The sequence below is a fragment of the Equus przewalskii genome, chromosome 4 (genome assembly GCF_037783145.1).
Source record: "Equus przewalskii isolate Varuska chromosome 4, EquPr2, whole genome shotgun sequence".
NCBI lineage: Eukaryota > Metazoa > Chordata > Mammalia > Perissodactyla > Equidae > Equus > Equus przewalskii.
This window is the reverse complement of record NC_091834.1, coordinates 41261216-41274971: the sequence shown is the minus strand read 5'-3', so window position 1 is coordinate 41274971 and position 13756 is coordinate 41261216. Positions and strand designations below refer to the sequence as shown.

Here is a 13756-nt window from a genome sequence, read left to right as displayed (position 1 = left end):
TTTTCTTTTATCCTTTCATCTTGGGTGATTTCCTCTAGTCTTTTGTCCAACTTGCCAATCTGTTCTTCTATATCACCTACTCTACTATTGTGTCCCTCTAGTGAATTTTTCATTTCCAGTATTGTATTCTTCAATTCTGATTGGTTCTTTTTTTATATTTTCCAGTTCTTTGTTGAAGTTCTTGTTGAATTCATCCATTCTTCTCCCAAGATCAGTGAGCATCCTTATGACTATTAGTTTGTACTCTTTATCTCATAGATTGTTTATCTCTGTTTTGTTTAGTTATTTTTCTGGGGTTTTGTTTTGTTTCCTTACTTGGAACATATTCCTTTGTCTCTTCGTTTGCCTCTTTCTCTGTGCTTTTATCTACGTATTAGGTAGGTCAGCTGTCTCTCAATATTGGAGAGGTGGCCTTGTATAAGAGATGCCTTATGAGGCCAGCAGTGTGCTTCCCTCTCATCACCAGTTCTAAATTTTCCAGGAGTCTCCCCTGTGTGGGCTACATGTGTCCTTCTCTTGTGGCAGGGTTTCTCTTGCTGCAGGTGCCCAGGGAGGCTTAGCTGTCCCTTGGCTGGCTTGTTGTAGTGCTCAGCTGTGTGTGGCTGCTATGGAGCCTTCAGTCACTTTATTGGGCATGGGCAGCCCCTCATAGTTGGTTGCAAGGTCTAATAGCACATTCCTGTTGCAGTTTTTCTGTTAAGTGAGTAGGTCCCCCATGTGGCTGGTTGCTAGGCTCAAGGGCTTATAATTGCAGTAGGTATCCAGCCTGCAAGGTTGTTGTCAGCTCTCTCAAGTTTGCAAGTGGCCCCAAGCAGAGTGGGGCATGTCCCAAGCATGAGAGCACCCAGTTGTTTCAGGCTTTGGAAAGTAGGGCCCGATCCCCTATGTGGCTCTTTGAAAAGCACAAGTCTGCTGCAGCTGACAAACCCCAGCACCTGCAAGGCCACACAACCCATCAACACACTTCTGCCCCACGTGCATGCTCTGACCCACTGAAGCAGACCCAGTCACCCCACTGCAGAGGTCCCACACACTCCACCAATGCAGGCCTGCCCCTCATGCATGCCATTCTCCACAGAGGCGGACCCACTCATCTGGCTGCAGACATTCCTGGTACTCTGCCTCTTTGGGCCCACAAGTTGCCTGAGAGCTTGCCGTTGGGTGGGACCAGTCCCTACAGAACTGTCCCTAGGGGCTGTCTGCCCTGGCTGAGCTGGATTGAATTGATGCTCTAGTGGGTGCAGCCTGGGCTAGCAGGCTGGGAGAAGAACTCCAATGGCATCTGCCAGTGTCTGTGTTGGCACACCTGTACTAGGTCACAATAACAGCTGCCACCAATGTCTCAGTCCCTGGGGAGGTAGTTTCAGCCTGGGGAGATCTCACCTCTCACTGAGATGCACCCAGAGCCTATCAAGTGAGTCTCTTTTCACCAAAAAACAGTATACCTTTCTTTCTGATGATTTTAGGTTGTTTTCTGAAACAGGTGAATTTGTGCATAGGCCCTTTAAGAGCAGGCTTCTTTTCCCCTTATTTATGATAGCTTTTCTAGGGGTGTTCCCTTTTATTGTTAACAGCCAGCAAAGCCAGATATTATGATACTTGTCTCAGTGTGATGAGTCCAAAAGCTGCTTATTGTGGCAATGCTCCCCCTCTCAGATCCCCCACTCCTCCAGGGAAGGCTATGTACCTTAAGATTGCTCCTGCCTCCCATGAAGTCCTGCAGCTGGAAGGTGCCTTTTTTCTCTCCAAAAGGCATTTCTGCCACTTCCACCTCAATCAGCACTGTCCCTCGTTGTAGAGGTTCTTTTTATCCAGTTTTCAGTTCCCTCTCAGGAGGTAATTGTTCCAAAAGTAGTTGTAAATTTGTTGTGTCCATGGGAGAAGGTGAGTTCAGAGTCTGCCTACACCACCATCTTGACACTGTCTCCTCTACAGGTCCACTCTTAGTACAGCCTGTTTTTCAGTAAGTGTAATGAGGTCAGTCTGTGTTATACACATTCCTACCTATTTCTCTTCATCTCACTAGAGTTAGCAATGCAGTCTTTGGAAACAGAAAAGATTTTTCTCCTCCTTTCTTCTGCTTGAATCTCCAGCTTGTAATCTTAGTGTTGATTTCCTGTTTGGGGCTTATTTAATTGGCACCAATCCCTATCCAGGGTTCTGGGGCTCCCAATACCAGTAGGTCTCCTGGTTGGAAAAGACTATTCTCTCTTGACTGTAAACTGAATAAAGAAGACCAATGATCCCTGCCTGTCTCCTCTAACCAACTAAGCAGCTAATAGAGGGGGCACTTGTTCTTCATGGGTGAGTCTCCTCGGATAGGCCTGAGACATCCATGCACAACACTGCATAGACGTTCACTGTGGGCCCACTGTATTGGGCATTAGAGTGAAAAATATGTTCAGTGAATGAGTTCTCTGCAATCTGACTTGTAAGGAACTTGTTCTAAGTCCTCTAGCATTGAACCGAGGAGGCAAAACTATAACCCCATACTTGCCATCTGTTTAGAAATACAACATGGCAGAGATGAAAAAAATGACCTAAAAGTTCAGCCAAGCCAACGTGCTGTGAGAAGCTAGGGATAGATGCAAGAAAAATTGAGCCCTTCACTTAAATAAGAGAATCTCTACTTGTATTCATTCTGTTTTGTACTATTCTGTATAAGATTTGTCTTAATGAAAAGGTTCCCTCCCAGGGATGTGTGCATGTGTGCAAAAATATATAAAAGAGTATTAATTGAAGCATTATTTGTAACAGGGAAAAATTGGAAACAACCTAAATGTCCATCATTAGGATAATGGATAAATTGTAGTATAGTTATTCAATGGAATACTGTATAGCAGAGAAAATTAACCAACTAGAACTACGTGTATGTACACAGATAAATTTCAAATATATAATTTTGAGATTTAAAATATAAATTGGATGCATAAATATATCACTTATTTGAAGTTTAAAATATTAAAAACAATATTGTGCATTGGTTTAGAATATATACAGATGTATTTGAAGCATAAAAACATGGATATGAATGATGAATATTAGTTTCAGAGAGAGATTTCCTCTCTCCTTGGGGGATGGGATTGGGTACGTCGGGAGTTTCACTGGTAAACTGCACTATTTCATTTTTTTATGTGGTGGTATACAGGTGAGTGTTTGTCTTTTTCTGGATAAATTTTGTATGTCTGAAATGTTTCATTATAACACTTTTAAAAAGAAAGTGTTCTGTTGATTTAAAAAAGCTTGAAAGCCAATGAGCTGGGAAAGGGGGCGCAAGAATGCTGACACTCAAAGTTACAAAGGCCTCCACGGAAGCCTCTGCAACCTTTCCAGGAGTGACCTTCTAAAGCCCGTCTGCCTTCTGGAGTAGCGGTTCTCAAGCCTCAGCAAGCCTATGGCAAAATGCATATATCACCCCTGCCCCCGTCCTTGATTCTCATTTAGTCGGTCTGAGGTTTTTATTAAGCATACCAGTGATTCTAGTGGGCGTGGTCAGGATACCTTTGAGAAAGATGCTGAAGGTAAGCAAACCAAATCCCAGGAGCCCATGGTCCTTCAAAGTTTTGCCACAGACTCATTGCTAATAATGATCTAGTTAAGCAGGGATTGTGTATAGGATCCAAGCAGCATCGGTACTGTGACATTGCATACTCATTAGGGATTATTCCTGTTCCACGTGCTCGACATCAAGAAAACCCTTTAAACCTGTGCGAGTTTGGGATGGGAGTCGGGGGGCAGGAGAGATGTTAAGACATGGTGGGGAAAGTTAAAAACAAGTCCTGAAATGAAAACATTTTTATTTTTCAAATTAAGGAGGTAGTAAATTTAGATAAATAGACTCATGTTGCTACAGGTTATCAGAGATGGAACTAACAGTGTATGGGGAATTATATAAACAACTCCTTGGCATTAACTGGGGAGAGATGGTTTTATATCCTCTTTTCTTCCATTATTAAGATAATACATGCTTTTAACATGTCAAAAAATATAGAAAAATATGGAGAAGATTATAAAAATCACCATTAATATCACAAATGATATAATAATTGTTTGTTATTTGTGAACTGGTTGATATTGTGTTCACAGTGTGAAATAAGCCAAGGTGGGGGTATTTATACCACCAAAATAGGCAAATGCTGTAAACCAGCTCCCTCACTTCTACCCAAGATTCAGTAGTTAAACTTTGACTAGCAAAGCATTGAGTCCATCTGACATATATATTTTCCCTCCAATTTAGATATTGCTATAATGCAGTTTTGAAATTGCAAGCATATATCTGACCCAGAGATTATCCCAAGTTATCCTGAGAAATTTACAGGAACCCTTTCTCATATCACGTGCAGGGGGAGCAAGGACCTCAAGGTTTTCCAGGGCCAAAGGGCACAACAGGCCGTGGCCTCCCTGGCCAGAAGGTAAGTATTACGGGGCCTTTGAGAAATGCTTAGGTTTAGGATCTCAATAGCTTAACTTGAACTTTGGAGGAGCTCTCATATACTTGTGACTCTTCTCCTTACAGCTCTCAGAGGAAAAAATCTATTTGAAAGTGAATCCTATGCATTTCATTTCCTAACTACAAACATGCTTACTTTATAAAAATTTCGTTTTCTTCATTCTCAAAAGCCAGTTGATGAAGGAATAAATCCTTACAACATACCATGTAAAAGATACCAGATAACTCAGGTATAAAATTATATACTAGCTGAACTTCCTGAAGGCAGTGAACTGATCCAATGGTATTTCAAGGTCATTTCATCTGGAGATCTCTGTTCCATCATGATTAGATTATGACACCCTGTGGGGGGCGGGGGGATGTTAGTAAAATGCCCCCCATTTTTTTTCTGATAGTATATTTGTATCAACAGGAGCCCCAGGTCTTCAAGAGACACTAGTTGCAAATAAATCCAATAATAAAATTTGGCTTTATTATTATTTGGCTTTATTATTCACATTCTCAACTTACCTTTTCACTATATGATAAAGGGAGAGCATGGAGAACGGGGCGATGTGGGAAAGAAAGGCGAGAGAGGGGAAATTGGAGAGCCCGGATCTCCAGGAAAACAGGCAAGAAGTGATTTTTAAAGTCTTACTGTAATTTTATACACTAACTAGTTCCAAATTATATTGACTGTTACTCTTCTTCCACTAAGTAGGGGTTACAAGGACCAAAAGGAGACCTAGGACTTACAGTGAGTATCAATCTTAGGGGGTAATTGAGGGTTGTGCCTGCAAAATTATTACATCCATGTGTTAGCTTTAGAAGTCTGAATTCTTTTGACGCAGAGCTTCAGTTGCTATGTAAATGCTAGCACTGCTCCGAGCCCAGTGTCGACTTAGATGCACGAGGTAATGGAATCTGAATGCGAGGGAGGAATCACACAAGGCAGCCCTTATCCGGCCTTGTGGCAGAGATGGGACTAATCCCCTCTTGTTAGTAGAAAATAAGAGACTGTGTCTCTGGATTCAAGGAGCTCACAGCCCAGTAGAGAAAAAGACAAGCAAATGGTGTTCACCTACAGTTTGATAAATGCTATGACAGAAGTGGATATGTGAGTCCAGAGCAGACACAAATGACGTATGATGATGTTTGGGGGCAAGATAGGCTTTTGTCTCTGGAGCAGAAGGTTTTTACCCAAGAGGCAGAGTACTTAGGAATGAGGATACCATTTTGCTGACATTGGCTTTCTAGATTCTAGGGAAAAGGGACTAGCAGAAAGGGAAGAATGAAAGAAAGGAGAATTTGCATTAAATGAAAATCTAGTATGTGACCCGCAGTGTGATAGGCTCCTTCACATCAGTACCACCCTTGCCTAGTAGTGCAGAGTACCCAGTGTGCTTCAGAAGCACCGCTCTGGACCTCCAGTCCTTCTCCACCTGCACCCCTTCCTCTGGGTGACGAGTCCTTCCGGCCAAGGGGAGTGATGACCCTGAGCACATGTCCTCTCTACACCACACTCTGGATACACAGGATCACAGGATTCCAGAATTGCCTGCCCAAGTGGCCCCAAGTTGGGAGAGCTGACCACACTGGCCTGTATGCATGGGCCCACCCATGAGGTGTCCAAGGGGCAGGTGTTTTCTGGGGATTTGGACAGAGCTTGAAGTGAGGACTGGGTTCACCACATGATGCTGGCAGTGTAGGACTGGTGGGGGTGGAGTGCAATGAGAAGGAGACAGGCTGTAGGTTTCAGCTACCTCTTACCCAAGACCCCATATCAATCCACATGAGAGCTCCATGAGGTACGTAGTATGATCTCCACTTCAGTGAGGACATGCTAATTCAGACACAAAGCTTGAGCACTATGCCTGAAGTCATCTAGCTAGCAAGTAATAGAGCCCTTATAGCCCAGGTTGGCTTGTCTGATGCCAAATCCAGGTACTCCCCCATGAATGCTGTTCTTAGAAGGCCTCTTTCCTCGTCCCACCCCATCTCTCCCTGATCAAATATATTCCTAAATGCTGTCAGTCGCAGATTCATTCCAGACTAACAAACTTCTCTTTGAAGAGGCAAAGAGTTCAATGTTTTAATAATTCACCCTAAATTGCTTCAAAAAGACTGTTTCTCTTCCTGTCCCTTAAATGTTAGCACTTCTCAGTGCCTGCCCTCAATCTTCTCTTTTCTGCCTTCACACTCTCAGGGAGAGACAGCCATTAAAGGCACCGGGGATGTATAGTTTGAAAAGGCTAATTTAATATCACAGAAAAGTTGTATGGACAATAAAAAAATATTGTGTTTATATTATAAATATGGAAAAGGGTATGTGTAACAAATGAGGTAGGGGGGCACACTGGTTGTAAAAAGACTGAGAAGCCTTGCTCCACGCAGCTTATCTGCCATCTCTGTTTCAACAGGCAACTGTATACTGGCATTTCTTAAATCTGCCTCCAGCTTGATCCACTCTCCTGAGCCCCAGACCTTTCAGCCTACTGCCTACGGGACATCTCCAGCTGGATGTCCTGTAGATACATGAAACTAAGCCAGGCGCAAGCTGAACCCAGTCATCTTCATTAGCTCCCAACCTTCCTCCATGCTATTCCACTATATCTCAGAGAGTGCACCATGATCATTTGCCTCCTCCTGGTCCTCCTAGAGACTCCTTCTTTCCCTCATCCTTTCTTACATTACTCACCAACCCTCTTCATCTCCCTCTGAAATGTCCCTCCAGGCCAGTCCTTCCTGTCCATCACTGCTACCACAGCTTTCTGGTGTCATTTTCTTCGCTTGAACTATTTAGGAACCTCAAATCCCCTCATTGGCTGCCATGATCACCTTTCGTAATTAAAGTGTGATCAGATCTTTATCTGCTTAGGGACCATGTGTCTTCCCACCACCCAGAATAAAGTCTACACTTTTCAACATGACACCAAGGCCTTCTAGAGTTCATCTCTCTTCCATATTTCCTCTCATTCTTTCTGCCACATACCGAGTCATAAGTTTACTCAAGGACTGTAATGCAGTGTGCTCTGTGTACTTTGTCCCTGCCTGGAACTCTCCTCCTCCTCCTCTACTCGCCTCACCCCAGTCTGGTCAGAATCTACCTCTCTGCACCACAGCCCCATCCCCACTCTCCCACCCCTGGAATTCCTGACAGACCAACATGGTTCCTTGGCTCCAGTATAACAGCATAACACTTACAAAAGTATTTGTTGATATGTCTATTTCTTGCTAGAATGTGAATCCTTTAAGGGGCATAAATTTGATGCTTTCATCATTGGCACCAAGTAGCCAAAGTAGTCATTCAGCAATTTTAGTGGAAAGGGTGAAACTATTCCAGTCACTTAAAAGAAAAGAATATAAGGAAAAGATTGACATATATGACTACTTAAAGCATTTTAGATTTGGTTATGCCATAAAAACACATTGAAAAGAATTAAAATACAACCTTGATATATAAATTGCCTTTATAAGCCAATAAAAGACAATCATTCTAATAGAAAAAATGGACAAAGGACATAGAAAGACTATGAACAGGAGAACACAACTTGGAAACATGCATATAAAATAAAATTTACCCTTACAAGTAATTGACTAAGTGTAATTTAAAACAATGAGATATTTTATTCTTTCATATGGCAAAGATTATATAATAATAATAACCAGTATTGTGTGTCTAAAATAAAACAGATTTTCTTACATACTCCTGTTAGAGGTGTCAGTTACTGTAGCTTTTCTGATAGTGAGTTTGGCAGTCCACATCAAGAGCCTTAAAATGGCCATGCATTTGATTTCAGTAATTGTTTTTTAGAAGACTTAATAATATGGGAAATTAATTATGATATCACATGAAGTGAAAAACTATAAAACTTGGTGTATAGTATTTTCTCCACTTGTAAAAATATTAAACATAAATATAAGAATACATACATTTCCCCTTTCTAGATACATAATATAAATATATACATTTTCCCTTTCTAGACATATTCTAGTTTCAGATTTAATAAATACATCTCTAAATGTGGAAAAGCATGACAAAACCTGAAAAAAGGATGACTGTTGACTTCTCCATTTTGTATAATTTTATTAATATTGCATTGTGAGTTCTTTTTAAATAGCCACTTGAAATCGTTGGCTTTTACTCAATTTAAAGTAAAAAAAGAAAATTAAATGAAAATTCCCTGAATATTCTTCATAAATGCTTCCATTCAGCCATGTTACCAGCTGACACTTTCACTCCAATTCTGTCGTAGAACTTCCTTTTAAAACCTTACTTTTGCAACTGTTAAATTTTGTCTTCTTAGATGAGATCCACTGCTCCTCCCTGTTGAGATTTTCTGGGCTTCTGTGTCTTTCATCTGTGAAGTTAATCACCTCTGTCAGCTTCCTGTCTTTGGCAAACGTAGAATCCTGCCTTCTCCAGTCTCATCCCAGTCATTTGTGAACATGCTACTCAGGGCAAGGCATTGGCAGATTTTCTTGTACTACCAGCTCCTCTCAGGCCCTTCTGATGGAGCTGATGAGCAGCAGGACCAGGAAGGAGCGTTCAGGAGCCCCAAGGCATTTCATGGAAGAGTCAAAGTGAGAGTATTAGGAAACTGGGGAAGGTCTTGGAAAATTGGGGAATGGCACTGAAAAAGAGGAGGGAACATAGCAGAGAATGAACTCTCTCTTGGCCTGTGGCCTGTCTTGGTTGCTCAGGACATGTGGGTTAAATGGTGTTAACTGAATACATGCATTACCCACACCACTGTAGGCAGTACTTTGTGGGGCCAGACCCTGTGCTAAGAGCTCTGCATGCGTTACCTTGTTAAACCTGCACCACAACTCTGACACACAGACATTGTTAGGTCACCTAATGCCCAAGGTCACACAGCTGATACATGCCGGAGCTGCAATTTGAACTCCAAATGTCTGAGCTATTACGTTTCACAACTCAAACACATTTCAATTATGATATATTATAGCTAACTTTTAACCTCTGTGCTATGTATTTTATTTTCTTCAGTGGAAGGATTAAATCAAATGGCCAATGTTGATTGTAATAAGACATATCTTTTATGACTATAGGAAAAAATATTATGGTCATACAATTAATACATTTTTTCTTTTTTCCTCCAGAAAGAAGAAATCATCAAACTTATTTTTGAAATATGTGGTAAGATTTAACTATTAAGAAAAAATCATTGCTTTAAAGTCCCAACCCCACTAGGCTCTGTGTTGGTCAAGATAATGCGTTCACCCAGAAGACGTATATTATGGAGCTCATGGGAAAGTTTGAAGTGCGATTGAAAAGTCAATGGGAAACTGAAAGGAAGCAATGAGGGCTGTGGGAATCCTGATTTAAGAAAAGAAAATCATGTTCCCAGGGTGGTTAAAAAGCGTGAAGACACCGGCCTAGAGTCTCTGGGCAGCCAGGCCCTTTGCAAACACAGAGCTCATTTGTATTCAGTGACATTTACCTGAGCTTGGGAAGAAAAAACAACAAAGGAAATAGCACCATAGGGGCCTAAGTGGTATTTGAGTCCAGGCTAGTGGCGCTTAAAATGTCTGTGTTTTTCCTGAAGCAAGAAGACTTTCGAATGGGATTTTGAGCACATTTCTAGAGTGCATTCCATTTCAAAGGCAGGAGGACAGAGTCAGGAGGTCATCTCGCTTCACAACTATGTCTAAATGCTTCTATGGCTAAATACATTAGACTTAAAATAGACTTACCAGAAAGAGGAAGTTGAGAAAGAGATTAGCCAAAAGGCAAGAGATTATTGAAATAATGAAGAGAAGGGAAACTCCTGAGTTTAAAATGGACAGAGGCAGAAATATCATTGCCCTTCTATACACAGAGCCCCAGAACTGGCTTGTCCTCAAGACTTCTAAACTTTAAGAACCAACCTGAAACTCTGTATGGTGACAGGCCAGCTTTGACGTAGCTTTTGAGTTCTAGAAGCCTGGAAAAATGGTACCAATTTTCCTCATGATTTTTTGTGGAACCGTTATTGGGCAACATGATATGAATAACCCAATGGAACCCTGATCATTCTTATTGCCTGGTGACCCCGGCAACCGCTTTGAATGGTAAACCCTAAATAGATGTTGTTTATTGACCAGCATTCTCTGACATCATTATCCTCAAAAGGTTTCATAGTATGGATGGGCCTCCTTGATAAATGGGAGCCACCTTAGTTGTCACTGTAAGTGATTGGAGACATAAACTAGAGTAGCTAGGTGCAGCTATTCTTGTGTACAATTAAAGGCACTAACCTTCCTCACAATTAAGAAATTTCATCCTATTACTTTACCCATTGGCCATGCCAATGAGCAAATATCCATTTTCATATAAGGATATGGTTGAAGACGGAAATATTAGCTTTCGGATTCAGATTAAATACAAATGGTGGAATGACAAATTTAGGATAGTGGTTATCTCTTCAGGAGAGGGTGGTAAATGTAATCAGGAGGGCATACACAGGGGATGCCAACTCTTAAAAATGCGCTCATGTGTCGGTTAATGATGGGGATACATTGTAAAAGATGCATCATTAGGTGATTTCTTTGTTGTGCAAACATCATAGAGTGTACTTACACAAACCTAGATGATATAGCCTACTACATACCTAGGCCATATGGTACTAAATCTTCTGGGACCACCGCCATTAATGTGGTCCATGGTTGGAAGAAATGGTGTAATGCAGCACGTGACTGTAGTTTAGTTTTTAATCTGCGAAATTGGCATATAGGTGCTTATTATTTTGTCATCTACAGTGTTTTGGGGTTTTTTTTGTAAGAAATTATTTTTGAAAAAGAGTCAGGTATAGAAACTAGAATGGAGACAGTTGTCAACTGTGTTCACAGTAACAGAAAAGGAAGGTAAGAATCCAGGTCTTGGGTTCATCCTTGCCTGTCTCTCCCTTCCCTCCACCAATCTGATGTTAATCAGTGATGTTTTGATTTTCATTCCTGCAATGTTTCTATCTCAACATTCATCTTTTAGGTTGTGGGCCCAAATGCAAAGAGACTCCGCTAGAGCTGCTGTTCGTGATTGACAGCTCAGAAAGTGTAGGGCCAGAGAACTTTCAGATCATCAAGAATTTTGTGAAGACCCTGACTGACCAGGTTGCTCTGGACCTTGACACAGCCCGCATAGGCATAATCAACTATAGCCATAAGGTGGAGATGGTGGCTCATTTGACACAGTTCTCCAGCAAGGACGACTTCAAGCTGGCAGTGGACAACATGCAGTATCTCGGGGAAGGTACCTACACAGCCACAGCTCTCCATGCAGCCAACCACATGTTCGAAGCTGCAAGGCCGGGTGTAAAGAAGGTGGCCTTGGTCATCACTGATGGGCAGACAGATACCCGAGATGAAAAGAATCTGACAGAGGTGGTGAAGAACGCCAGTGACGCCAGTGTGGAAATATTTGTGATTGGGGTGGTAAAGAGAAATGACCCCAACTTTGAAATGTTCCACAAAGAAATGAATCTAATTGCTACTGACCCAGATAGTGAGCACGTTTATCAATTTGATGACTTCATTACCCTACAAGGTAAGACTCAGCTCCAGGGGAAAGGAATTTACATTGTCCTTCCAAGTACCACATCACTGGATTATCCTGACCAAAAATGGAAATCAGGAGGCTAATGAGGCTTATGCACACTCTAGAAGGTAAAAACGTCTAGTATCATCCTGATTAGAGAGTACAATCTCGTCTTTATTCATTCATAATAAGTGCTGAGTTGGCCTTGAAATTGTTTAACTGGAGTATCTATAGTTGAAAGACATGAATGGAAAGAAAGAATAGGACTTGGGTGTGTTGCTGAGATTAGCTAATGTTCAGAAAGTTACCTAACTTGAATAAGAGACAAATCTAGCCAACAGCAAGGCAGAAAATAACCGTAGAATCAAAATGAGTTAAGTACATGATGAATGGAAAAAAATTATACTGATCTAAAGAGATGAGAAACACAAGTAGCTGGAATTATTCTGTTGTATTCTCTGTTATACATTCTGTGTTCGTATGAAAATAGATAATGTTTTATTCTCTGTTTTTGTGAAAGATAATGCAAAGTAAACATGTTGATGTCAGGAGTTTATCGTAAAGAACAACATTTTGAGTATTCATCATACAGTCACTGCTAACCTGATGGCCTTCCCTATGCCATTTTACCCTTTCACATGAACTCATATTTCCTAATGAGACATTTTAAGGCCCTGACTCATCTATGATTGAAGTATAGTCAGTATTGCTTTACAATGAAACACGTTCCAATTCTTTGGAAACTGATTAACTTATTCTGGCAGGGCCCACACCCAGCAAGCTTGTGAAATAAGTAAAATTCATGCTTAATATGGTTGCAGGCTTCAGTTTGGCTTCCTCCTTCCTCCTCCACCCATCTGAGAGTGGGGTCTGACGTGGCCTGGCACAGACCTTCCACGTTGCTCCAGGCTTACTCCCGGTACTAGCACAGCTGGCCCTAAGGATACCATACCATTCTCAGAACCTGTCCGTTTTCTATTTCCCCCTTTCTTCAGAACTTTCTAACCTAGGGTCCCATTTCCTTGACACCCTGCTGGGTGACTGGTGGGTTTATCTGATATATTCAATCCCACCGGGCTGTTAATGTGTTAGAATGGCCAGAAGTATTACATATTTCAGAGACGAGTTATATTTTAATAATTGAAGAGCTTTATAATCTTAACCAAAGGAGTTAGTAATTTGTTCCAGCCAGGGAGGAATATATTTTTGGACTGGCTGGTCTTCTGCTAGTCCTAAAACCAGAGATAATTGCCTATTAAACTTATTATGGGGAAACTCGTTCCTTCCACAGCGTAGCTTACAGTTAACTGTCACTTTGGATAACAAACATTTAAGTCATTCTTTTGTCTATTTGGGCCATCATATATTATTCAATTCAATGCAATTATTTTAGATGGCCTCTTACAGATGATGTAAAAATGCCTTAAATCTTAGTTTACCTAGGGGCTGGCCCCGTGGCCGAGTGGTTAAGTTCGCGCTCCGCTGCAGGCGGCCCAGTGTTTCGTCGGTTCGAATCCTGGGCGCGGACATGGCACTGCTCGTCAGACCACGCTGAGGCAGCGTCCCACATGCCACAACTAGAGGAACCCACAACGAAGAATACACAACTATGTACCGGGGGGCTTTGGGGAGAAAAAGGAAAAAATAAAATCTTAAAAAAAAACAAAAACAAAAAACTTCAAAAAAAAAAAATAAAATCTTAGTTTACCTAGCAGTTGACTTCAAGTGATGGGAAAGTGTCTGCTTATTTTAAGGGGAGCACAGAAGTTCTCTTTAAACAGGTTTTGAGT

The 13756-nt window shown here is 41.4% G+C and overlaps 1 protein-coding gene across 7 annotated transcripts in view; it reads left to right on the top strand.

The window, feature by feature from the left end:
* COL28A1 (collagen type XXVIII alpha 1 chain) overlaps window positions 1–13756 on the top strand; it is a 179590-nt gene that overhangs the window by 151724 nt on the left and 14110 nt on the right. For all 7 annotated transcript variants that reach the window (XM_070615699.1, XM_070615698.1, XM_070615701.1 and 4 more), the window contains 5 exons: window positions 4344–4412; window positions 4981–5061; window positions 5151–5186; window positions 9554–9590; window positions 11421–11975. In XM_070615699.1, coding sequence (XP_070471800.1) covers window positions 4344–4412; window positions 4981–5061; window positions 5151–5186; window positions 9554–9590; window positions 11421–11975 — 778 coding nt within the window. The remainder of the gene's footprint in view (window positions 1–4343; window positions 4413–4980; window positions 5062–5150; window positions 5187–9553; window positions 9591–11420; window positions 11976–13756) is intronic.